This window comes from Argiope bruennichi, chromosome 11 (genome assembly GCF_947563725.1).
Source record: "Argiope bruennichi chromosome 11, qqArgBrue1.1, whole genome shotgun sequence".
Taxonomy (NCBI): domain Eukaryota; kingdom Metazoa; phylum Arthropoda; class Arachnida; order Araneae; family Araneidae; genus Argiope; species Argiope bruennichi.
In genome coordinates, this window is record NC_079161.1 from 38,503,406 (window position 1) to 38,528,365 (window position 24,960).

The 24,960-nt window shown below is 45.2% G+C and overlaps 1 protein-coding gene across 1 annotated transcript; it reads left to right on the forward strand.

Annotated features, from left to right (window-relative positions):
• Positions 1-6,286: 6,286 nt before the first annotated feature.
• LOC129956953 (serine-rich adhesin for platelets-like) lies at positions 6,287-24,470 on the forward strand. Its single transcript, XM_056069010.1, has one exon. The coding sequence runs from the start codon at positions 6,310-6,312 to the stop codon at positions 24,370-24,372; it is 18,063 nt and encodes a 6,020-aa protein (XP_055924985.1). The 5' UTR covers positions 6,287-6,309; the 3' UTR covers positions 24,373-24,470.
• The last annotated feature ends 490 nt before the right edge of the window (positions 24,471-24,960 follow it).

Sequence of the window (24,960 nt, forward strand, 5' to 3'; positions counted from 1 at the left end):
ATAATATTGTATAATACAAAGGAATATTGAACCAAACTAGGAAAGCTTTACATTTCATAATGTTTTACTATTGTAAAATATTATTTTTTAAACATTTTACAGTATTGCAATTATTATGACTTGGAACTTTAAACAATTTATATGTGAAAAATTTTATGCTAGATAACAATCAGTTTTCTTCAATGTGTAATAAATAATGTGGAAATGAAAGATAATTCCGAAAATCCATAAAATCGGTAGGAATGTTGTATATCCGATTTTTTCGCACATTAACAATAATCATCTTTGATGAAATGCAGGGAGTACTATTTATATTTAGTTTAAATCTAATCTCCCATACTTAATTTGATATTTATGATTTTCCCAAGAAAGTATTTATATGATTAAAACTGCGATAGTTATTTAAACCGTAATATCTTAATTCTTTAATATAAGTTAAGTTTAATCTGTTCTAATACTTTCCTAATGGAATCACAATACCTTTAGAAATGTAATTATCCAGATGCACAGTTTTCTAATTGCACACTGTCATTTGCGTTAATGTAATTTCACTCTCTGATTCCACAAGTCTTCAGATAATAAGCAAAATCTTTTTATTTACATTCAAAAGTGAAAGAATATCTCGAGATCAAATATTTGATGAAACAAAGAACAAAGGTTTAAATTTCATTGCGATAATGATATATATTACTGAAAATTATTCTTAAAAATTGAAACTAAACAATTAATATTTTACAAAATTTTCAGGAGTATTTGCGCAACAACTAAATTGGTCTTATTAAAAAAACAATTGTTTGAATTCTAAATTGGTGCAAAAATCATTTTATGCGCAACAATATTCTCGAAGCTATCGCAAAACAAAATATATAACAGAAATAAAAAAATATTGAAAACTAAATTTGGAGAATAACACCAGAGGACAGCAAATAATTTTTTATAATTTTATGGGAAGCACATTTCTTTACTCAAACTACACAAAATATATTAAAATAACATAATCTTCATATCAAGATGTAAAAAATATATGTAGTCTTAAATATCAATTAAATCAGTTCTCTAGTAAAAATATATTTTAATCATTAATTGCTTAAAAATTAGTTATTAGACCATGAATAGAATACCAGTCCTGGGTTGGTTTATTTTTTCAAAAATACATTGAGCACAAGGGGGGAGGGGAGGAAATGGATATGTGAAATTATTCTAAACTTTCAGATTTCTCTCAAATTTTAAACGAAATTCATCAATCAAAAAGAATCCCTTTTTCCTACGAGCATTTGATTTTCTTCAGAAGAAACCAAACAAGCATTGTCAAATTTACAATTGACGTCGAAAAAAATTTACTTACATATTTTTTTAATTGTAGAATCATTAATAGGCCTTTTGCCGCTCATCTACATAACAAAGGGTACATTTCTGAGAGCTCTGTTAGTTTGCGTTCGTGTTACTTCTCGATTCAGTTAAATAAATTAATTTATATCATTCCTCCAGTTGTACTGAAAATAATGAAAGATATGCACACAAAATACGAAAATCCAAGAAAAGTATCACTAACATTCAACAGTTTATTGTTGAAAAGAAAAACTATTGAATTCTAATCCAATAATGTTCAATTAATCCATACTTATCACCTGTTAATGAAACCATTTAATTTGAAACTTTATGATGAAATTAATTCAATCGAATGTCAGTCATTTAATTTGTTTAACAAAAAACAATACAATATTAATACGAAGTAATACTTTATAATTAAAAATATTTACATCATCAAATTATATTTTGAGACATGCAATCAATCTATAGATTTATTCATATACAAGTGAAAAATTTAAAAAAGTTTTGTCTAAACATTTCAATAGATTTTTTTAAAAAAAAATGTAATTCAGAATAAAGTTTTAGTAAGATTTCGAGGGAATTAATTAGTAAAGATTTTCTGAAGAAGAAATGATGTTCCCATATATCACCTTCTGTTTATATGAAAATATAGGAATATTGAATCATTTTATATATTTGATTCCAACTTACTTTCGTATAGTTTAGGAAATCCTGTATATGATTCTCTCAAAATTGTTTATAATTTGTAGGAAAAATTAGTTTTCAATGACTTCTAAAAGTTGTTTTGTATCATTTGTATTTTCCCGAAATTTAAAAATATTTTCAGCATCTGGTATTACCATTTCATTTAAAAATATTGCTGGAGATTATACATGATGTTATAATATTTTAGATAAAAGAATTTTCTATATTCAAATTCTTGAAATGCATTTAAAAAAATGCAATTTATTATGCGTTAGATGACGTTGCATCAAGACAAAATATACAGACTATAACAGACGGCATTTACAATATCTGTCACAATTCTCGATTTTTAATCTAAAGGTTAATAGAATTTACATCTTAAACATCGCGGAGTGTAGCAATTCGTGATGATTAAAAATTAAATCGCATACTTTGAAACAAACAGTTATGGAAAAATTGAATCATTTTATTAACCAGTTTAAAATAATATACTTTTAATTTGACTATCCTATTTCGGAAACATTTTATGTTGAACACGTGTTCAGATCATGTCCTTTTACGTATAATAAAATAAAATTTTGTGGTATTTACTTTAACATACCAACCTAACAAGCTTACTTAACGCTGACGAACAAAATGTCAAAAAAATTATATATAGGTTCTGCATGCATGTGTGTTTGGATTATCTAAGAAAGAAAGAAGAAATGAGCACTATGAAATTTCAGAGAATTTAATCAGCTTTGGTACTACAAAAAACCTTTAATTATAAATTTAAATATTTCGTCCAAGTAAGTTTACTATAAAGGCACCTGTTGAATTTATGATGTCGTATATATCTTAAAATAAAATATACTTTATTTAACAACTTGAGAAATCTGCTTCATAAAACAGATGGTCAGATGAGAAAGACATTAAAAATTATACTGTGCCTGGTTTTAAAGCTTACATTGTCCATAAAGGAAAACAAGAAGTACGCACAACAAATTTTATGGAAATTTGCTCAGCTTCAATTTTTTTAAACTGCTGCCATAAATAAATGAGAACAACACGAAAAGAATTAAATGTTGGCTTTCATAAAATTAAAAATATAAATATGATTGCTCTTTTGCTTAGTCACCAAAATGGGGACTGTACATTGATAAAATCAGGACAAACGTATGATACAATGTTCTGCAGTTGCCTTCATCCAAAGTAAGAATTAAATAATATTTTTGATGCAAAAGTATATAAAAGAATCAAATTGATAGTTTTCAAAACAATGCGTCGACCCATCACCAGCTATGACCTTCACCCTACCTAGGCAACCAGAAATAAAACGCATATTAAAAAAAAAATCGAAACTCGAAAAATAATAGAAAACAGTTTATCAGATCAATAATTGAATGGGTTTTCTTTAGAAGATCCAAAGAGTTGTTCAACTGACTTCAATTAACGGTTTCTACATAAACCTCACCAAAAGAGTTTTTCAAAAACTGAAAACTATGCAATAGCAATTCTTTTGAGGAAATAAAAATCTGTAATACCAAATTTCTCCAAAATACCAAGAACATTTATCTTTTATGATGCACCACACCAACATGGCTCGAACACAAAGTAGAAGTGGCGATATAATAAACAAGTAAAAAAACTATTCTGATAAATTATATTAAATTACTTGTTATTTAATTTATTATAATTATTATAAGAAATTTAATTACGTAAATTATTTATAATTTATTTCTTTTAATTCTTTTTTTTCTTCTTCTAATAATTGAGGTTTAACTCCCTTTATTTGTCTCTGATAAATAGTTTAACAGTATGTGAAAAATTATTAAATAACTATTCTTTTAACGCTTTCTTCTTTCAAAGATGTGATAAAGAACCTTCAAATTGAAGAATTCGATAAAAACTAAATCCCAGTGAACATTTCGATGAGGAATTTATTATATAACAAACGTGAATATAAAGTTCAGGTAAAAAGCAGTTATCATCTAACATGTGACAATTGGTTTTTAAATCCCAAAGTAGCGTTTTACATTGAATAAATAAATTAAATGAATAAATGAAGCATATGCGTGCATATATAAAAAAAATAACAATAAAGATTAGATTAGGTTTAATACTACTAATAAACTTCAATCATTTACAAAAAAATGACCATAATAAATAGATAAAATTTAAGAACTATTCATTTTTATTTCACTTTTTTTGTTTCATATAATATTTTCAATGTGTAAACTGTAATCCCTCCAAAAATATAAAGGAAAAATTAAGGTTTCATTAGGAGGAAAAAAAAAGAGAAAAAAAAAAAAAGAAAAACGAACGAAATATTTTTTTTTCCTGAACTCCATACACATATCAGATGCATTCTAAAATAAATTGACCTTATTTACATAAGTGGGAAGACCCAGGATTTGACCCTTTTCGCCTTTTTTCATATAAAAAGGAAGCATATCGATCTCGAGCTATCAATAAATCTGCAAGTTTCGGACGTCTCCGGGTCCAAAAACGCCCATTTTGGAATTATGATTGTCTAAGAATTCTATAGCCGAAATGTAGAACGCACTAGAAAAAAGAAATTCAGGACATAGTTTTTACAATAAAATGGTAAATTTTCATAAAAGTTTTCTTCTAAGGTAACAATAAAATTGAAAAAAATATATATATAATGAGCTACATGAATGAAATTTAAACTTATCAAATTCTGTAACATAGTGATAATGATATCTGTGCTTTTTTCATATTCATTTAACTTAGGGATGTTGAACAAGATGACTTCAAAACACAAAACATTGGATAAAAAAAATCATTGCAGATGAAAGCCAAATTTTGAAACAAAATGTTCGGAAGCAATCGGCAAAGAATTATGAAAGAATCTAAATACAAAATGAATTAAAACTTGTGGAAAAGTAGGAGAAATTCAAAATAAATACCTCTCTCTGGACAAACTGAGGTATCATAAAAGCAAAATCTTGAAGAGATATAAGAATTTAGCTAAATGATCCATTTCTGCTATCTGATCATTTAGCTAAATGATCCAAACAGATGAGCTGACCAAATTAGAATACTGATATTTTATTTTAACAATACAATAAAAATAATCAAACTTTGAATTTCAATCCATGCCATCCATTAATTAATTATCCACCATTAATCAATATGAATCCTTTAATTGTGAACATTTCAAAACAAAAGATTAAAAGCCATATCCCGAAAAGGAATTCAGAACATATGTCATATTTAAAGATAGCTTGAGCTTCAAATAACAAAAATTTGGTTAGGTTCAACCAGAATTAACATAAAATATAAATTCAGTAGAAAAAGATGGTAAGAAAATTTGTAGGATTTATATATATATAAAGTACATGATTTCTGCCCCTAGTTATTGTCATACTATCTGGCTATTTTATACACATGTTTGTTTAATATTGGAAACGGGGCCTAATTTACTATCCCAATCCTTTTCCGAATCAATACTAGAAAAATATGATAAGACAAGGAAAAAAAAATTTAAAATTTATTTATTTATATTAATTATTATTCATTTGTATATTCAACCACAAGAAATACTAGCAGGGGAATCTCTGAAAAACATTTCACAAATTAAATCTGGCTCATTTTTACTCAAAAAGTTTTTAAAAAGGACACATTTAATAGAAAAAGCTGCGACACTTCAGCAAATTGAAAACGTTATTTCAATACAGAGTAAATAATCAAATTCAGAATTGTTTCCTTAGACGAAATCCCCTAATAATTTAGATCTTCAAAGTTTGAATACTTAAAATAACAAATTTGCAATTAATTTTTAAAGAATATATATTCCTAATTTTACAGACAAACTTAGAAAATAAGTAAACAATTTATCTTCCAATAAAAGCAAAATTATAATAGATAATAAACAAATATGAAAGAAATTTAACATTCGAGATGAAAGGTATAACCTTAAACCTTAAAAGAATACAGGAATTGAATCTTCCTGTTACACTGGGGATTATAACACTATACTGAACGTTAAAATATGTAAATAAGAATATCGTCCCTCTTACATTTCGAAAAATCAAATGAATAATTGTTTTTTTAATGACAAGATGCATTCAAATCGTGAGTTCTCTTAAAATTATTTTAGGACGTGAGGTTTTAGAGAGTAATAAAAGAATCACAGATAAAAAGGGAAATATTCGTTAATTGGATGAAATAAAATCAAAAACAGATGGCAGTATTTCCACCTGCGCGGTGTCACGATCTCTCAAGTATAAAAGGAGGACCGATAACTAAGCTGAAGTACGTTCGGTTGAACAACTCAGTTATTCAGCCATGAATTGGTTAACTAGTCTTGCTTTCGCAGTTCTACTGCTATCAGTACAGTACGATGCGGTGCAAAGCGCGTCACCTTTGTCAAGGAGTCCTTGGGCCAATCCAGCCAAAGCAGGATCGTTGATGAACTGTCTTATCAACAGAATCTCTAGCTCAAATGTCTTGCCTCAACAAGATAAAGATGACTTGGAATCCATTATGGACACACTGATGTCTGCAATAACAGGGGCCAGTGCCAAAGGTAAAAGTTCTGCTGCGCAGTTGCAAGCCATCAATATGGCAGTTGCATCTTCCCTGGCAGAACTAGTCGTTGCCGAAGACGCAAGCAATCAGGCAAGCATTGCAGTAAAGACGCAGGCCCTTTCAGGAGCACTACAGCAATGTTTCCAAGCAGTCATGGGCACGGTCGACCGAAAATTCATCAACGAAATAAACGATTTGATAACAATGTTTACCAGAGAAGCTGCCAGTGAAAGTAATGAAATTCCCGACCAAGGATCATTCTCCGCCAGCGGATCGTCTGCTTCATCTTCGTATCAAGCAGCAAGTCAAAGTTTCCAAGGATCATCTCAAACTACAGGCGGATTTAGTTCATACTCTCAACCTCAAGTTTCGCAGCCAGCAACTTTCGGCCCTGGGTCAGTCGGATACACTGGTGGATCTGGGACATATGATGGAGGATTGCAATTAGGCTCAATTACAGGCGGAACTTCTTTCGGCCAAACAACTGCTGCATCAACCAGTTTCTCTCAAACAGGAGCTTCTTCTACCAGCGGTGCTGGCTACACAGGACCTGCTGGACCTTCTGGCTACACAGGGCCTGCTGGACCTTCTGGCTACACTGGGCCTGTGGGTGGCGGAGCGCAGTTCGGTTCTGTTTCTGGTCAAACATCAGGCTTTACCGCATCTACTGGCGGACAAGCCGCTTACGGTGCAACAAGTGGAGCGTCTGCTGGCCTTATCTCCAGAGTTGCAAACGCACTTGCCAATACATCAACATTGAGAACTGTCCTCAGAAGAGGTGTATCCCAACAGATTGCCTCCACCGTGGTACAGAGAGCCGCTCAGTCGTTGGCCAGTACTCTGGGACTCGACGGAAATAACTTCTCCAGAATAGCATTACAAGCCATCTCTCAAGTGCCCGCAGGGTCTGACACTTCTGCTTACGCTCAAGCATTCTCTAGTGCGCTGTTCAATGCCGGAGTTCTGAATGCAAGCAACATTGACACATTGGGATCCCGAGTTCTGTCAGCAGTTTTGAACGGAGTATCAAGTGCGGCGCAAGGTGTTGGCATCAATGTAGATACCGGCAGTGTACAAAGTGACATTAGTTCCAGTAGCAGCTTCCTCTCAACAAGCTCGTCTTCGGCCAGTTTCTCTCAGACATCAGCTTCTTCTACCAGCGGTGCTGGCTACACAGGACCTGCTGGACCTTCTGGCTACACAGGGCCTGCTGGACCGTCTGGCTACACTGGGCCTGTGGGTGGCGGAGCGCAGTTCGGTTCTGTTTCAGGTCAAACATCAGGCTTTACCGCATCTACTGGCGGACAAGCCGCTTTCGGTGCAACAAGTGGAGCGTCTGCTGGCCTTATCTCCAGAGTTGCAAACGCACTTGCCAATACATCAACATTGAGAACTGTCCTCAGAAGAGGTGTATCCCAACAGATTGCCTCCACCGTGGTACAGAGAGCCGCTCAGTCGTTGGCCAGTACTCTGGGACTCGACGGAAATAACTTCTCCAGAATAGCATTACAAGCCATCTCTCAAGTGCCCGCAGGGTCTGACACTTCTGCTTACGCTCAAGCATTCTCTAGTGCGCTGTTCAATGCCGGAGTTCTGAATGCAAGCAACATTGACACATTGGGATCCCGAGTTCTGTCAGCAGTTTTGAACGGAGTATCAAGTGCGGCGCAAGGTGTTGGCATCAATGTAGATACCGGCAGTGTACAAAGTGACATTAGTTCCAGTAGCAGCTTCCTCTCAACAAGCTCGTCTTCGGCCAGTTTCTCTCAGACATCAGCTTCTTCTACCAGCGGTGCTGGCTACACAGGACCTGCTGGACCTTCTGGCTACACAGGGCCTGATGGACCTTCTGGCTACACAGGGCCTGATGGACCTTCTGGCTACACTGGGCCTGTGGGTGGCGGAGCGCAGTTCGGTTCTGTTTCAGGTCAAACATCAGGCTTTACCGCATCTACTGGCGGACAAGCCGCTTTCGGTGCAACAAGTGGAGCGTCTTCTGGCCTTATCTCCAGAGTTGCAAACGCACTTGCCAATACATCAACATTGAGAACTGTCCTCAGAAGAGGTGTATCCCAACAGATTGCCTCCACCGTGGTACAGAGAGCCGCTCAGTCGTTGTCCAGTACTCTGGGAGTCGACGGAAATAACTTCTCCAGAATAGCATTACAAGCCATCTCTCAAGTGCCCGCAGGGTCTGACACTTCTGCTTACGCTCAAGCATTCTCTAGTGCGCTGTTCAATGCCGGAGTTCTGAATGCAAGCAACATTGACACATTGGGATCCCGAGTTCTGTCAGCAGTTTTGAACGGAATATCAAGTGCGGCGCAAGGTGTTGGCATCAGTGTAGATAGCGGCAGTGTACAAAGTGACATTAGTTCCAGTAGCAGCTTCCTCTCAACAAGCTCGTCTGCGTCCAGTTTCTCTCAGACATCAGCTTCTTCTACCAGCGGTGCTGGCTACACAGGGCCTGCTGGACCTTCTGGATATCCTGGACCTGTGGGTGGCGGAGCGCCGTTCGGTCAAACATCAGGCCTCACCGCACCTACTGGCGGACAAGGCGCTTTCGGCGGTGCAACAAGTGGAGCATCTGCTGGCCTTATCTCCAGAGTAGCAAACGCACTTGCCAATACATCAACATTGAGAACTGTCCTCAGAAGAGGTGTATCCCAACAGATTGCCTCCAGCGTGGTACAGAGAGCCGCTCAGTCGTTGTCCAGTACTCTGGGAGTCGACGGAAATAACTTCTCCAGAATAGCATTACAAGCCATCTCTCAAGTGCCCGCAGGGTCTGACACTTCTGCTTACGCTCAAGCATTCTCTAGTGCGCTGTTCAATGCCGGAGTTCTGAATGCAAGCAACATTGACACATTGGGATCCCGAGTTCTGTCAGCAGTTTTGAACGGAGTATCAAGTGCGGCGCAAGGTGTTGGCATCAGTGTAGATAGCGGCAGTGTACAAAGTGACATTAGTTCCAGTAGCAGCTTCCTCTCAACAAGCTCGTCTGCGTCCAGTTTCTCTCAGACATCAGCTTCTTCTACCAGCGGTGCTGGCTACACAGGGCCTGCTGGACCTTCTGGATATCCTGGACCTGTGGGTGGCGGAGCGCCGTTCGGTCAAACATCAGGCCTCACCGCACCTACTGGCGGACAAGGCGCTTTCGGCGGTGCAACAAGTGGAGCGTCTGCTGGCCTTATCTCCAGAGTAGCAAACGCACTTGCCAATACATCAACATTGAGAACTGTCCTCAGAAGAGGTGTATCCCAACAGATTGCCTCCAGCGTGGTACAGAGAGCCGCTCAGTCGTTGTCCAGTACTCTGGGAGTCGACGGAAATAACTTCTCCAGAATAGCATTACAAGCCATCTCTCAAGTGCCCGCAGGGTCTGACACTTCTGCTTACGCTCAAGCATTCTCTAGTGCGCTGTTCAATGCCGGAGTTCTGAATGCAAGCAACATTGACACATTGGGATCCCGAGTTCTGTCAGCAGTTTTGAACGGAGTATCAAGTGCGGCGCAAGGTGTTGGCATCAGTGTAGATAGCGGCAGTGTACAAAGTGACATTAGTTCCAGTAGCAGCTTCCTCTCAAGAAGCTCGTCTGCGTCCAGTTTCTCTCAGACATCAGCTTCTTCTACCAGCGGTGCTGGCTACACAGGGCCTGCTGGACCTTCTGGATATCCTGGACCTGTGGGTGGCGGAGCGCCGTTCGGTCAAACATCAGGCCTCACCGCACCTACTGGCGGACAAGGCGCTTTCGGCGGTGCAACAAGTGGAGCGTCTGCTGGCCTTATCTCCAGAGTAGCAAACGCACTTGCCAATACATCAACATTGAGAACTGTCCTCAGAAGAGGTGTATCGCAACAGATTGCCTCCAGCGTGGTACAGAGAGCCGCTCAGTCGTTGTCCAGTACTCTGGGAGTCGACGGAAATAACTTCTCCAGAATAGCATTACAAGCCATCTCTCAAGTGCCCGCAGGGTCTGAAACTTCTGCTTACGCTCAAGCATTCTCTAGTGCGCTGTTCAATGCCGGAGTTCTGAATGCAAGCAACATTGACACATTGGGATCCCGAGTTCTGTCAGCAGTTTTGAACGGAGTATCAAGTGCGGCGCAAGGTGTTGGCATCAGTGTAGATAGCGGCAGTGTACAAAGTGACATTAGTTCCAGTAGCAGCTTCCTCTCAACAAGCTCGTCTGCGTCCAGTTTCTCTCAGACATCAGCTTCTTCTACCAGCGGTGCTGGCTACACAGGGCCTGCTGGACCTTCTGGATATCCTGGACCTGTGGGTGGCGGAGCGCCGTTCGGTCAAACATCAGGCCTCACCGCACCTACTGGCGGACAAGGCGCTTTCGGCGGTGCAACAAGTGGAGCGTCTGCTGGCCTTATCTCCAGAGTAGCAAACGCACTTGCCAATACATCAACATTGAGAACTGTCCTCAGAAGAGGTGTATCCCAACAGATTGCCTCCAGCGTGGTACAGAGAGCCGCTCAGTCGTTGTCCAGTACTCTGGGAGTCGACGGAAATAACTTCTCCAGAATAGCATTACAAGCCATCTCTCAAGTGCCCGCAGGGTCTGACACTTCTGCTTACGCTCAAGCATTCTCTAGTGCGCTGTTCAATGCCGGAGTTCTGAATGCAAGCAACATTGACACATTGGGATCCCGAGTTCTGTCAGCAGTTTTGAACGGAGTATCAAGTGCGGCGAAAGGTGTTGGCATCAGTGTAGATAGCGGCAGTGTACAAAGTGACATTAGTTCCAGTAGCAGCTTCCTCTCAACAAGCTCGTCTGCGTCCAGTTTCTCTCAGACATCAGATTCTTCTACCAGCGGTGCTGGCTACACAGGGCCTGCTGGACCTTCTGGATATCCTGGACCTGTGGGTGGCGGAGCGCCGTTCGGTCAAACATCAGGCCTCACCGCACCTACTGGCGGACAAGGCGCTTTCGGCGGTGCAACAAGTGGAGCGTCTGCTGGCCTTATCTCCAGAGTAGCAAACGCACTTGCCAATACATCAACATTGAGAACTGTCCTCAGAAGAGGTGTATCCCAACAGATTGCCTCCAGCGTGGTACAGAGAGCCGCTCAGTCGTTGTCCAGTACTCTGGGAGTCGACGGAAATAACTTCTCCAGAATAGCATTACAAGCCATCTCTCAAGTGCCCGCAGGGTCTGACACTTCTGCTTACGCTCAAGCATTCTCTAGTGCGCTGTTCAATGCTGGAGTTCTGAATGCAAGCAACATTGACACATTGGGATCCCGAGTTCTGTCAGCAGTTTTGAACGGAGTATCAAGCGCGGCGCAAGGTGTTGGCATCAGTGTAGATAGCGGCAGTGTACAAAGTGACATTAGTTCCAGTAGCAGCTTCCTCTCAACAAGCTCGTCTGCGTCCAGTTTCTCTCAGACATCAGCTTCTTCTACCAGCGGTGCTGGCTACACAGGGCCTGCTGGACCTTCTGGATATCCTGGACCTGTGGGAGGCGGAGCGCCATTCGGTCAAACATCAGGCCTCACCGCACCTACTGGCGGACAAGGCGCTTTCGGCGGTGCAACAAGTGGAGCGTCTGCTGGCCTTATCTCCAGAGTAGCAAACGCACTTGCCAATACATCAACATTGAGAACTGTCCTCAGAAGAGGTGTATCCCAACAGATTGCCTCCAGCGTGGTACAGAGAGCCGCTCAGTCGTTGTCCAGTACTCTGGGAGTCGACGGAAATAACTTCTCCAGAATAGCATTACAAGCCATCTCTCAAGTGCCCGCAGGGTCTGACACTTCTGCTTACGCTCAAGCATTCTCTAGTGCGCTGTTCAATGCCGGAGTTCTGAATGCAAGCAACATTGACACATTGGGATCCCGAGTTCTGTCAGCAGTTTTGAACGGAGTATCAAGTGCGGCGCAAGGTGTTGGCATCAGTGTAGATAGCGGCAGTGTACAAAGTGACATTAGTTCCAGTAGCAGCTTCCTCTCAACAAGCTCGTCTGCATCCAGTTTCTCTCAGACATCAGCTTCTTCTACCAGCGGTGCTGGCTACACAGGGCCTGCTGGACCTTCTGGATATCCTGGACCTGTGGGTGGCGGAGCGCCGTTCGGTCAAACATCAGGCCTCACCGCACCTACTGGCGGACAAGGCGCTTTCGGCGGTGCAACAAGTGGAGCGTCTGCTGGCCTTATCTCCAGAGTAGCAAACGCACTTGCCAATACATCAACATTGAGAACTGTCTTCAGAAGAGGTGTATCGCAACAGATTGCCTCCAGCGTGGTACAGAGAGCCGCTCAGTCGTTGTCCAGTACTCTGGGAGTCGACGGAAATAACTTCTCCAGAATAGCATTACAAGCCATCTCTCAAGTGCCCGCAGGGTCTGACACTTCTGCTTACGCTCAAGCATTCTCTAGTGCGCTGTTCAATGCCGGAGTTCTGAATGCAAGCAACATTGACACATTGGGATCCCGAGTTCTGTCAGCAGTTTTGAACGGAGTATCAAGTGCGGCGCAAGGTGTTGGCATCAGTGTAGATAGCGGCAGTGTACAAAGTGACATTAGTTCCAGTAGCAGCTTCCTCTCAACAAGCTCGTCTGCGTCCAGTTTCTCTCAGACATCAGCTTCTTCTACCAGCGGTGCTGGCTACACAGGGCCTGCTGGACCTTCTGGATATCCTGGACCTGTGGGTGGCGGAGCGCCGTTCGGTCAAACATCAGGCCTCACCGCACCTACTGGCGGACAAGGCGCTTTCGGCGGTGCAACAAGTGGAGCGTCTGCTGGCCTTATCTCCAGAGTAGCAAACGCACTTGCCAATACATCAACATTGAGAACTGTCCTCAGAAGAGGTGTATCCCAACAGATTGCCTCCAGCGTGGTACAGAGAGCCGCTCAGTCGTTGTCCAGTGCTCTGGGAGTCGACGGAAATAACTTCTCCAGAATAGCATTACAAGCCATCTCTCAAGTGCCCGCAGGGTCTGACACTTCTGCTTACGCTCAAGCATTCTCTAGTGCGCTGTTCAATGCCGGAGTTCTGAATGCAAGCAACATTGACACATTGGGATCCCGAGTTCTGTCAGCAGTTTTGAACGGAGTATCAAGTGCGGCGCAAGGTGTTGGCATCAGTGTAGATAGCGGCAGTGTACAAAGTGACATTAGTTCCAGTAGCAGCTTCCTCTCAACAAGCTCGTCTGCGTCCAGTTTCTCTCAGACATCAGCTTCTTCTACCAGCGGTGCTGGCTACACAGGGCCTGCTGGACCTTCTGGATATCCTGGACCTGTGGGTGGCGGAGTTCCGTTCGGTCAAACATCAGGCCTCACCGCACTTACTGGCGGACAAGGCGCTTTCGGCGGTGCAACAAGTGGAGCGTCTGCTGGCCTTATCTCCAGAGTAGCAAACGCACTTGCCAATACATCAACATTGAGAACTGTCCTCAGAAGAGGTGTATCCCAACAGATTGCCTCCAGCGTGGTACAGAGAGCCGCTCAGTCGTTGTCCAGTACTCTGGGAGTCGACGGAAATAACTTCTCCAGAATAGCATTACAAGCCATCTCTCAAGTGCCCGCAGGGTCTGACACTTCTGCTTACGCTCAAGCATTCTCTAGTGCGCTGTTCAATGCCGGAGTTCTGAATGCAAGCAACATTGACACATTGGGATCCCGAGTTCTGTCAGCAGTTTTGAACGGAGTATCAAGTGCGGCGCAAGGTGTTGGCATCAGTGTAGATAGCGGCAGTGTACAAAGTGACATTAGTTCCAGTAGCAGCTTCCTCTCAACAAGCTCGTCTGCGTCCAGTTTCTCTCAGACATCAGCTTCTTCTACCAGCGGTGCTGGCTACACAGGGCCTGCTGGACCTTCTGGATATCCTGGACCTGTGGGTGGCGGAGCGCCGTTCGGTCAAACATCAGGCCTCACCGCACCTACTGGCGGACAAGGCGCTTTCGGCGGTGCAACAAGTGGAGCGTCTGCTGGCCTTATCTCCAGAGTAGCAAACGCACTTGAGAATACATCAACATTGAGAACTGTCCTCAGAAGAGGTGTATCCCAACAGATTGCCTCCAGCGTGGTACAGAGAGCCGCTCAGTCGTTGTCCAGTACTCTGGGAGTCGACGGAAATAACTTCTCCAGAATAGCATTACAAGCCATCTCTCAAGTGCCCGCAGGGTCTGACACTTCTGCTTACGCTCAAGCATTCTCTAGTGCGCTGTTCAATGCCGGAGTTCTGAATGCAAGCAACATTGACACATTGGGATCCCGAGTTCTGTCAGCAGTTTTGAACGGAGTATCAAGTGCGGCGCAAGGTGTTGGCATCAGTGTAGATAGCGGCAGTGTACAAAGTGACATTAGTTCCAGTAGCAGCTTCCTCTCAACAAGCTCGTCTGCGTCCAGTTTCTCTCAGACATCAGATTCTTCTACCAGCGGTGCTGGCTACACAGGGCCTGCTGGACCTTCTGGATATCCTGGACCTGTGGGTGGCGGAGCGCCGTTCGGTCAAACATCAGGCCTCACCGCACCTACTGGCGGACAAGGCGCTTTCGGCGGTGCAACAAGTGGAGCGTCTGCTGGCCTTATCTCCAGAGTAGCAAACGCACTTGCCAATACATCAACATTGAGAACTGTCCTCAGAAGAGGTGTATCCCAACAGATTGCCTCCAGCGTGGTACAGAGAGCCGCTCAGTCGTTGTCCAGTACTCTGGGAGTCGACGGAAATAACTTCTCCAGAATAGCATTACAAGCCATCTCTCAAGTGCCCGCAGGGTCTGACACTTCTGCTTACGCTCAAGCATTCTCTAGTGCGCTGTTCAATGCCGGAGTTCTGAATGCAAGCAACATTGACACATTGGGATCCCGAGTTCTGTCAGCAGTTTTGAACGGAGTATCAAGTGCGGCGCAAGGTGTTGGCATCAGTGTAGATAGCGGCAGTGTACAAAGTGACATTAGTTCCAGTAGCAGCTTCCTCTCAACAAGCTCGTCTGCGTCCAGTTTCTCTCAGACATCAGATTCTTCTACCAGCGGTGCTGGCTACACAGGGCCTGCTGGACCTTCTGGATATCCTGGACCTGTGGGTGGCGGAGTTCCGTTCGGTCAAACATCAGGCCTCACCGCACCTACTGGCGGACAAGGCGCTTTCGGCGGTGCAACAAGTGGAGCGTCTGCTGGCCTTATCTCCAGAGTAGCAAACGCACTTGCCAATACATCAACATTGAGAACTGTCCTCAGAAGAGGTGTATCCCAACAGATTGCCTCCAGCGTGGTACAGAGAGCCGCTCAGTCGTTGTCCAGTACTCTGGGAGTCGACGGAAATAACTTCTCCAGAATAGCATTACAAGCCATCTCTCAAGTGCCCGCAGGGTCTGACACTTCTGCTTACGCTCAAGCATTCTCTAGTGCGCTGTTCAATGCCGGAGTTCTGAATGCAAGCAACATTGACACATTGGGATCCCGAGTTCTGTCAGCAGTTTTGAACGGAGTATCAAGTGCGGCGCAAGGTGTTGGCATCAGTGTAGATAGCGGCAGTGTACAAAGTGACATTAGTTCCAGTAGCAGCTTCCTCTCAACAAGCTCGTCTGCGTCCAGTTTCTCTCAGACATCAGCTTCTTCTACCAGCGGTGCTGGCTACACAGGGCCTGCTGGACCTTCTGGATATCCTGGACCTGTGGGTGGCGGAGCGCCGTTCGGTCAAACATCAGGCCTCACCGCACCTACTGGCGGACAAGGCGCTTTCGGCGGTGCAACAAGTGGAGCGTCTGCTGGCCTTATCTCCAGAGTAGCAAACGCACTTGCCAATACATCAACATTGAGAACTGTCCTCAGAAGAGGTGTATCCCAACAGATTGCCTCCAGCGTGGTACAGAGAGCCGCTCAGTCGTTGTCCAGTACTCTGGGAGTCGACGGAAATTACTTCTCCAGAATAGCATTACAAGCCATCTCTCAAGTGCCCGCAGGGTCTGACACTTCTGCTTACGCTCAAGCATTCTCTAGTGCGCTGTTCAATGCCGGAGTTCTGAATGCAAGCAACATTGACACATTGGGATCCCGAGTTCTGTCAGCAGTTTTGAACGGAGTATCAAGTGCGGCGCAAGGTGTTGGCATCAGTGTAGATAGCGGCAGTGTACAAAGTGACATTAGTTCCAGTAGCAGCTTCCTCTCAACAAGCTCGTCTGCGTCCAGTTTCTCTCAGACATCAGATTCTTCTACCAGCGGTGCTGGCTACACAGGGCCTGCTGGACCTTCTGGATATCCTGGACCTGTGGGTGGCGGAGCGCCGTTCGGTCAAACATCAGGCCTCACCGCACTTACTGGCGGACAAGGCCCTTTCGGCGGTGCAACAAGTGGAGCGTCTGCTGGCCTTATCTCCAGAGTAGCAAACGCACTTGCCAATACATCAACATTGAGAACTGTCCTCAGAAGAGGTGTATCCCAACAGATTGCCTCCAGCGTGGTACAGAGAGCCGCTCAGTCGTTGTCCAGTACTCTGGGAGTCGACGGAAATAACTTCTCCAGAATAGCATTACAAGCCATCTCTCAAGTGCCCGCAGGGTCTGACACTTCTGCTTACGCTCAAGCATTCTCTAGTGCGCTGTTCAATGCCGGAGTTCTGAATGCAAGCAACATTGACACATTGGGATCCCGAGTTCTGTCAGCAGTTTTGAACGGAGTATCAAGTGCGGCGCAAGGTGTTGGCATCAGTGTAGATAGCGGCAGTGTACAAAGTGACATTAGTTCCAGTAGCAGCTTCCTCTCAACAAGCTCGTCTGCGTCCAGTTTCTCTCAGACATCAGCTTCTTCTACCAGCGGTGCTGGCTACACAGGGCCTGCTGGACCTTCTGGATATCCTGGACCTGTGGGTGGCGGAGCGCCGTTCGGTCAAACATCAGGCCTCACCGCACCTACTGGCGGACAAGGCGCGTTCGGCGGTGCAACAAGTGGAGCGTCTGCTGGCCTTATCTCCAGAGTAGCAAACGCACTTGAGAATACATCAACATTGAGAACTGTCCTCAGAAGAGGTGTATCCCAACAGATTGCCTCCAGCGTGGTACAGAGAGCCGCTCAGTCGTTGTCCAGTACTCTGGGAGTCGACGGAAATAACTTCTCCAGAATAGCATTACAAGCCATCTCTCAAGTGCCCGCAGGGTCTGACACTTCTGCTTACGCTCAAGCATTCTCTAGTGCGCTGTTCAATGCCGGAGTTCTGAATGCAAGCAACATTGACACATTGGGATCCCGAGTTCTGTCAGCAGTTTTGAACGGAGTATCAAGTGCGGCGCAAGGTGTTGGCATCAGTGTAGATAGCGGCAGTGTACAAAGTGACATTAGTTCCAGTAGCAGCTTCCTCTCAACAAGCTCGTCTGCGTCCAGTTTCTCTCAGACATCAGATTCTTCTACCTGCGGTGCTGACTACACAGGGCCTGCTGGACCTTCTGGATATCCTGGACCTGTGGGTGGCGGAGCGCCGTTCGGTCAAACATCAGGCCTCACCGCACCTACTGGCGGACAAGGCGCTTTCGGCGGTGCAACAAGTGGAGCGTCTGCTGGCCTTATCTCCAGAGTAGCAAACGCACTTGCCAATACATCAACATTGAGAACTGTCCTCAGAAGAGGTGTATCCCAACAGATTGCCTCCAGCGTGGTACAGAGAGCCGCTCAGTCGTTGTCCAGTACTCTGGGAGTCGACGGAAATAACTTCTCCAGAATAGCATTACAAGCCATCTCTCAAGTGCCCTCAGGGTCTGACACTTCTGCTTACGCTCAAGCATTCTCTAGTGCGCTGTTCAATGCCGGAGTTCTGAATGCAAGCAACATTGACACATTGGGATCCCGAGTTCTGTCAGCAGTTTTGAACGGAGTATCAAGTGCGGCGCAAGGTGTTGGCATCAGTGTAGATAGCGGCAGTGTACAAAGTGACATTAGTTCCAGTAGCAGCTTCCTCTCAACAAGCTCGTCTGCGTCCAGTTTCTCTCAGACATCAGCTTCTTCTACCAGCGGTGCTGGCTACACAGGGCCTGCTGGACCTTCTGGATATCCTGGACCTGTGGGTGGCGGAGCGCCGTTCGGTCAAACATCAGGCCTCACCGCACCTACTGGCGGACAAGGCGCTTTCGGCGGTGCAACAAGTGGAGCGTCTGCTGGCCTTATCTCCAGAGTAGCAAACGCACTTGCCAATACATCAACATTGAGAACTGTCCTCAGAAGAGGTGTATCCCAACAGATTGCCTCCAGCGTGGTACAGAGAACCGCTCAGTCGTTGTCCAGTACTCTGGGAGTCGACGGAAATAACTTCTCCAGAATAGCATTACAAGCCATCTCTCAAGTGCCCGCAGGGTCTGACACTTCTGCTTACGCTCAAGCATTCTCTAGTGCGCTGTTCAATGCCGGAGTTCTGAATGCAAGCAACATTGACACATTGGGATCCCGAGTTCTGTCAGCAGTTTTGAACGGAGTATCAAGTGCGGCGCAAGGTGTTGGCATCAGTGTAGATAGCGGCAGTGTACAAAGTGACATTAGTTCCAGTAGCAGCTTCCTCTCAACAAGCTCGTCTGCGTCCAGTTTCTCTCAGACATCAGATTCTTCTACCAGCGGTGCTGACTACACAGGGCCTGCTGGACCTTCTGGATATCCTGGACCTGTGGGTGGCGGAGCGCCGTTCGGTCAAACATCAGGCCTCACCGCACCTACTGGCGGACAAGGCGCTTTCGGCGGTGCAACAAGTGGAGCGTCTGCTGGCCTTATCTCCAGAGTAGCAAACGCACTTGCCAATACATCAACATTGAGAACTGTCCTCAGAAGAGGTGTATCCCAACAGATTGCCTCCAGCGTGGTACAGAGAGCCGCTCAGTCGTTGTCCAGTACTCTGGGAGTCGACGGAAATAACTTCTCCAGAATAGCATTACAAGCCATCTCTCAAGTGCCCTCAGGGTCTGACACTTCTGCTTACGCTCAAGCATTCTCTAGTGCGCTGTTCAATGCCGGAGTTCTGAATGCAAGCAACATTGACACATTGGGATCCCGAGTTCTGTCAGCAGTTTTGAACGGAGTATCAAGTGCGGCGCAAGGTGTTGGCATCAGTGTAGATAGCGGCAGTGTACAAAGTGACATTAGTTCCAGTAGCAGCTTCCTCTCAACAAGCTCGTCTGCGTCCAGTTTCTCTCAGACATCAGCTTCTTCTACCAGCGGTGCTGGCTACACAGGGCCTGCTGGACCTTCTGGATATCCTGGACCTGTGGGTGGCGGAGCGCCGTTCGGTCAAACATCAGGCCTCACCGCACCTACTGGCGGACAAGGCGCTTTCGGCGGTGCAACAAGTGGAGCGTCTGCTGGCCTTATCTCCAGAGTAGCAAACGCACTTGCCAATACATCAACATTGAGAACTGTCCTCAGAAGAGGTGTATCCCAACAGATTGCCTCCAGCGTGGTACAGAGAGCCGCTCAGTCGTTGTCCAGTACTCTGGGAGTCGACGGAAATAACTTCTCCAGAATAGCATTACAAGCCATCTCTCAAGTGCCCGCAGGGTCTGACACTTCTGCTTACGCTCAAGCATTCTCTAGTGCGCTGTTCAATGCCGGAGTTCTGAATGCAAGCAACATTGACACATTGGGATCCCGAGTTCTGTCAGCAGTTTTGAACGGAGTATCAAGTGCGGCGCAAGGTGTTGGCATCAGTGTAGATAGCGGCAGTGTACAAAGTGACATTAGTTCCAGTAGCAGCTTCCTCTCAACAAGCTCGTCTGCGTCCAGTTTCTCTCAGACATCAGATTCTTCTACCAGCGGTGCTGGCTACACAGGGCCTGCTGGACCTTCTGGATATCCTGGACCTGTGGGTGGCGGAGCGCCGTTCGGTCAAACATCAGGCCTCACCGCACCTACTGGCGGACAAGGCGCTTTCGGCGGTGCAACAAGTGGAGCGTCTGCTGGCCTTATCTCCAGAGTAGCAAACGCACTTGCCAATACATCAACATTGAGAACTGTCCTCAGAAGAGGTGTATCCCAACAGATTGCCTCCAGCGTGGTACAGAGAGCCGCTCAGTCGTTGTCCAGTACTCTGGGAGTCGACGGAAATAACTTCTCCAGAATAGCATTACAAGCCATCTCTCAAGTGCCCTCAGGGTCTGACACTTCTGCTTACGCTCAAGCATTCTCTAGTGCGCTGTTCAATGCCGGAGTTCTGAATGCAAGCAACATTGACACATTGGGATCCCGAGTTCTGTCAGCAGTTTTGAACGGAGTATCAAGTGCGGCGCAAGGTGTTGGCATCAGTGTAGATAGCGGCAGTGTACAAAGTGACATTAGTTCCAGTAGCAGCTTCCTCTCAACAAGCTCGTCTGCGTCCAGTTTCTCTCAGACATCAGCTTCTTCTACCAGCGGTGCTGGCTACACAGGGCCTGCTGGACCTTCTGGATATCCTGGACCTGTGGGTGGCGGAGCGCCGTTCGGTCAAACATCAGGCCTCACCGCACCTACTGGCGGACAAGGCGCTTTCGGCGGTGCAACAAGTGGAGCGTCTGCTGGCCTTATCTCCAGAGTAGCAAACGCACTTGCCAATACATCAACATTGAGAACTGTCCTCAGAAGAGGTGTATCCCAACAGATTGCCTCCAGCGTGGTACAGAGAGCCGCTCAGTCGTTGTCCAGTACTCTGGGAGTCGACGGAAATAACTTCTCCAGAATAGCATTACAAGCCATCTCTCAAGTGCCCGCAGGGTCTGACACTTCTGCTTACGCTCAAGCATTCTCTAGTGCGCTGTTCAATGCCGGAGTTCTGAATGCAAGCAACATTGACACATTGGGATCCCGAGTTCTGTCAGCAGTTTTGAACGGAGTATCAAGTGCGGCGCAAGGTGTTGGCATCAGTGTAGATAGCGGCAGTGTACAAAGTGACATTAGTTCCAGTAGCAGCTTCCTCTCAACAAGCTCGTCTGCGTCCAGTTTCTCTCAGACATCAGATTCTTCTACCAGCGGTGCTGGCTACACAGGGCCTGCTGGACCTTCTGGATATCCTGGACCTGTGGGTGGCGGAGCGCCGTTCGGTCAAACATCAGGCCTCACCGCACCTACTGGCGGACAAGGCGCTTTCGGCGGTGCAACAAGTGGAGCGTCTGCTGGCCTTATCTCCAGAGTAGCAAACGCACTTGCCAATACATCAACATTGAGAACTGTCCTCAGAAGAGGTGTATCCCAACAGATTGCCTCCAGCGTGGTACAGAGAGCCGCTCAGTCGTTGTCCAGTACTCTGGGAGTCGACGGAAATAACTTCTCCAGAATAGCATTACAAGCCATCTCTCAAGTGCCCGCAGGGTCTGACACTTCTGCTTACGCTCAAGCATTCTCTAGTGCGCTGTTCAATGCCGGAGTTCTGAATGCAAGCAACATTGACACATTGGGATCCCGAGTTCTGTCAGCAGTTTTGAACGGAGTATCAAGTGCGGCGCAAGGTGTTGGCATCAGTGTAGATAGCGGCAGTGTACAAAGTGACATTAGTTCCAGTAGCAGCTTCCTCTCAACAAGCTCGTCTGCGTCCAGTTTCTCTCAGACATCAGATTCTTCTACCAGCGGTGCTGGCTACACAGGGCCTGCTGGACCTTCTGGATATCCTGGACCTGTGGGTGGCGGAGCGCCGTTCGGTCAAACATCAGGCCTCACCGCACCTACTGGCGGACAAGGCGCTTTCGGCGGTGCAACAAGTGGAGCGTCTGCTGGCCTTATCTCCAGAGTAGCAAACGCACTTGCCAATACATCAACATTGAGAACTGTCCTCAGAAGAGGTGTATCCCAACAGATTGCCTCCAGCGTGGTACAGAGAGCCGCTCAGTCGTTGTCCAGTACTCTGGGAGTCGACGGAAATAACTTCTCCAGAATAGCATTACAAGCCATCTCTCAAGTGCCCGCAGGGTCTGACACTTCTGCTTACGCTCAAGCATTCTCTAGTGCGCTGTTCAATGCCGGAGTTCTGAATGCAAGCAACATTGACACATTGGGATCCCGAGTTCTGTCAGCAGTTTTGAACGGAGTATCAAGTGCGGCGCAAGGTGTTGGCATCAGTGTAGATAGCGGCAGTGTACAAAGTGACATTAGTTCCAGTAGCAGCTTCCTCTCAACAAGCTCGTCTGCGTCCAGTTTCTCTCAGACATCAGCTTCTTCTACCAGCGGTGCTGGCTACACAGGGCCTGCTGGACCTTCTGGATATCCTGGACCTGTGGGTGGCGGAGCGCCGTTCGGTCAAACATCAGGCCTCACCGCACCTACTGGCGGACAAGGCGCTTTCGGCGGTGCAACAAGTGGAGCGTCTGCTGGCCTTATCTCCAGAGTAGCAAACGCACTTGCCAATACATCAACATTGAGAACTGTCCTCAGAAGAGGTGTATCCCAACAGATTGCCTCCAGCGTGGTACAGAGAGCCGCTCAGTCGTTGTCCAGTACTCTGGGAGTCGACGGAAATAACTTCTCCAGAATAGCATTACAAGCCATCTCCCAAGTGCCCGCAGGGTCTGACACTTCTGCTTACGCTCAAGCATTCTCTAGTGCGCTGTTCAATGCCGGAGTTCTGAATGCAAGCAACATTGACACATTGGGATCCCGAGTTCTGTCAGCAGTTTTGAACGGAGTATCAAGTGCGGCGCAAGGTGTTGGCATCAGTGTAGATAGCGGCAGTGTACAAAGTGACATTAGTTCCAGTAGCAGCTTCCTCTCAACAAGCTCGTCTGCGTCCAGTTTCTCTCAGACATCAGCTTCTTCTACCAGCGGTGCTGGCTACACAGGGCCTGCTGGACCTTCTGGATATCCTGGACCTGTAGGTGGCGGAGCGCCGTTCGGTCAAACATCAGGCCTCACCGCACCTACTGGCGGACAAGGCGCTTTCGGCGGTGCAACAAGTGGAGCGTCTGCTGGCCTTATCTCCAGAGTAGCAAACGCACTTGCCAATACATCAACATTGAGAACTGTCCTCAGAAGAGGTGTATCCCAACAGATTGCCTCCAGCGTGGTACAGAGAGCCGCTCAGTCGTTGTCCAGTACTCTGGGAGTCGACGGAAATAACTTCTCCAGAATAGCATTACAAGCCATCTCTCAAGTGCCCGCAGGGTCTGACACTTCTGCTTACGCTCAAGCATTCTCTAGTGCGCTGTTCAATGCCGGAGTTCTGAATGCAAGCAACATTGACACATTGGGATCCCGAGTTCTGTCAGCAGTTTTGAACGGAGTATCAAGTGCGGCGCAAGGTGTTGGCATCAGTGTAGATAGCGGCAGTGTACAAAGTGACATTAGTTCCAGTAGCAGCTTCCTCTCAACAAGCTCGTCTGCGTCCAGTTTCCCTCAGACATCAGCTTCTTCTACCAGCGGTGCTGGCTACACAGGGCCTGCTGGACCTTCTGGCTACGCTGGGCCTGTAGATGGCGGAGCGCAGTTCGGTTCTGTTTCAGGCCAATCCTCTTTCGGTCAAACAAGTCTTACGGCTTCTGCTGGCGCTCAAGGTGGTTTCCTTGGTGGTGTTCCATCTGGTCTGACCTCTGGTGCCGGACAGTCGGCTGGAGTATCTCTCATATCTTCTCTTAATTCACCCGTTGGATTGAGATCTGGTTCTGCTGCTTCTAGAATTAGTCAATTAACATCCTCTGTAACAAATGCGGTCGGCCCCAATGGTGTTGATGTTAATGCTCTTGCCCGAAGTCTTCAATCTAGTTTCTCGGCACTCAGAAGCTCCGGCATGTCTTCAAGTGATGCTAAAATTGAAGTATTGTTAGAAACCATTGTTGGTCTGCTTCAACTCTTGAGCAACACGCAGATTAGAGGAGTGAACCCGGCAACGGCATCTTCAGTAGCAAATTCTGCTGCGAGGTCTTTTGAATTAGTTTTAGCTTAAGAGATATTGATTGTTCGACTTCGAGATAAATATAATTTTTTTGAAATGTAACTTGCTGATAAAATTTCGTATTAAATTAAAAGCATTTTTGAAACGCAGTATTCGATGTCTTCCTCTATTTAAAAATTTTCTTTCTGAAAATATTGGTTTCTTTATTGAGAACGTTAATATAATTATGATTTTAGTAAGATCTTAATTGCATATGTTTTAATCAAAATCAGTTAAAATGCACCATACAGATTCAATTTTCGTATGGTATATGGGTGGCCTTTATCAACTGTCCCGAGATTATATTTATTATACATATTCTTTAAAAATAAGTATAAAATAATAAAATTATAATAAAAATTCAATATACGTGGTAAGAAATTGTCCCATATTTAAATACAAGTATTCGACCGATAAATAACAATTTCATTTCTTTTGTATTATGAAGCAGTAAAATAATTGTTTAAGTTTTTAAATAAACAGTTTTTCTTAAAAATCCATTAATTAAAATCATGTCGATAAATTATTAGAAGAAATTTGAGCATAAGGCATGCATTCAGTTTTTGTTTATAAATTGTTTCTAAAGATTTTACCAATATT

What these genes read in the sequence shown, in the direction of transcription:
- LOC129956953 (XM_056069010.1), top strand. Translation starts at nt 6,310, where the DNA reads ATGAATTGGTTAACTAGTCTTGCTTTCGCAGTTCTACTGCTATCAGTA.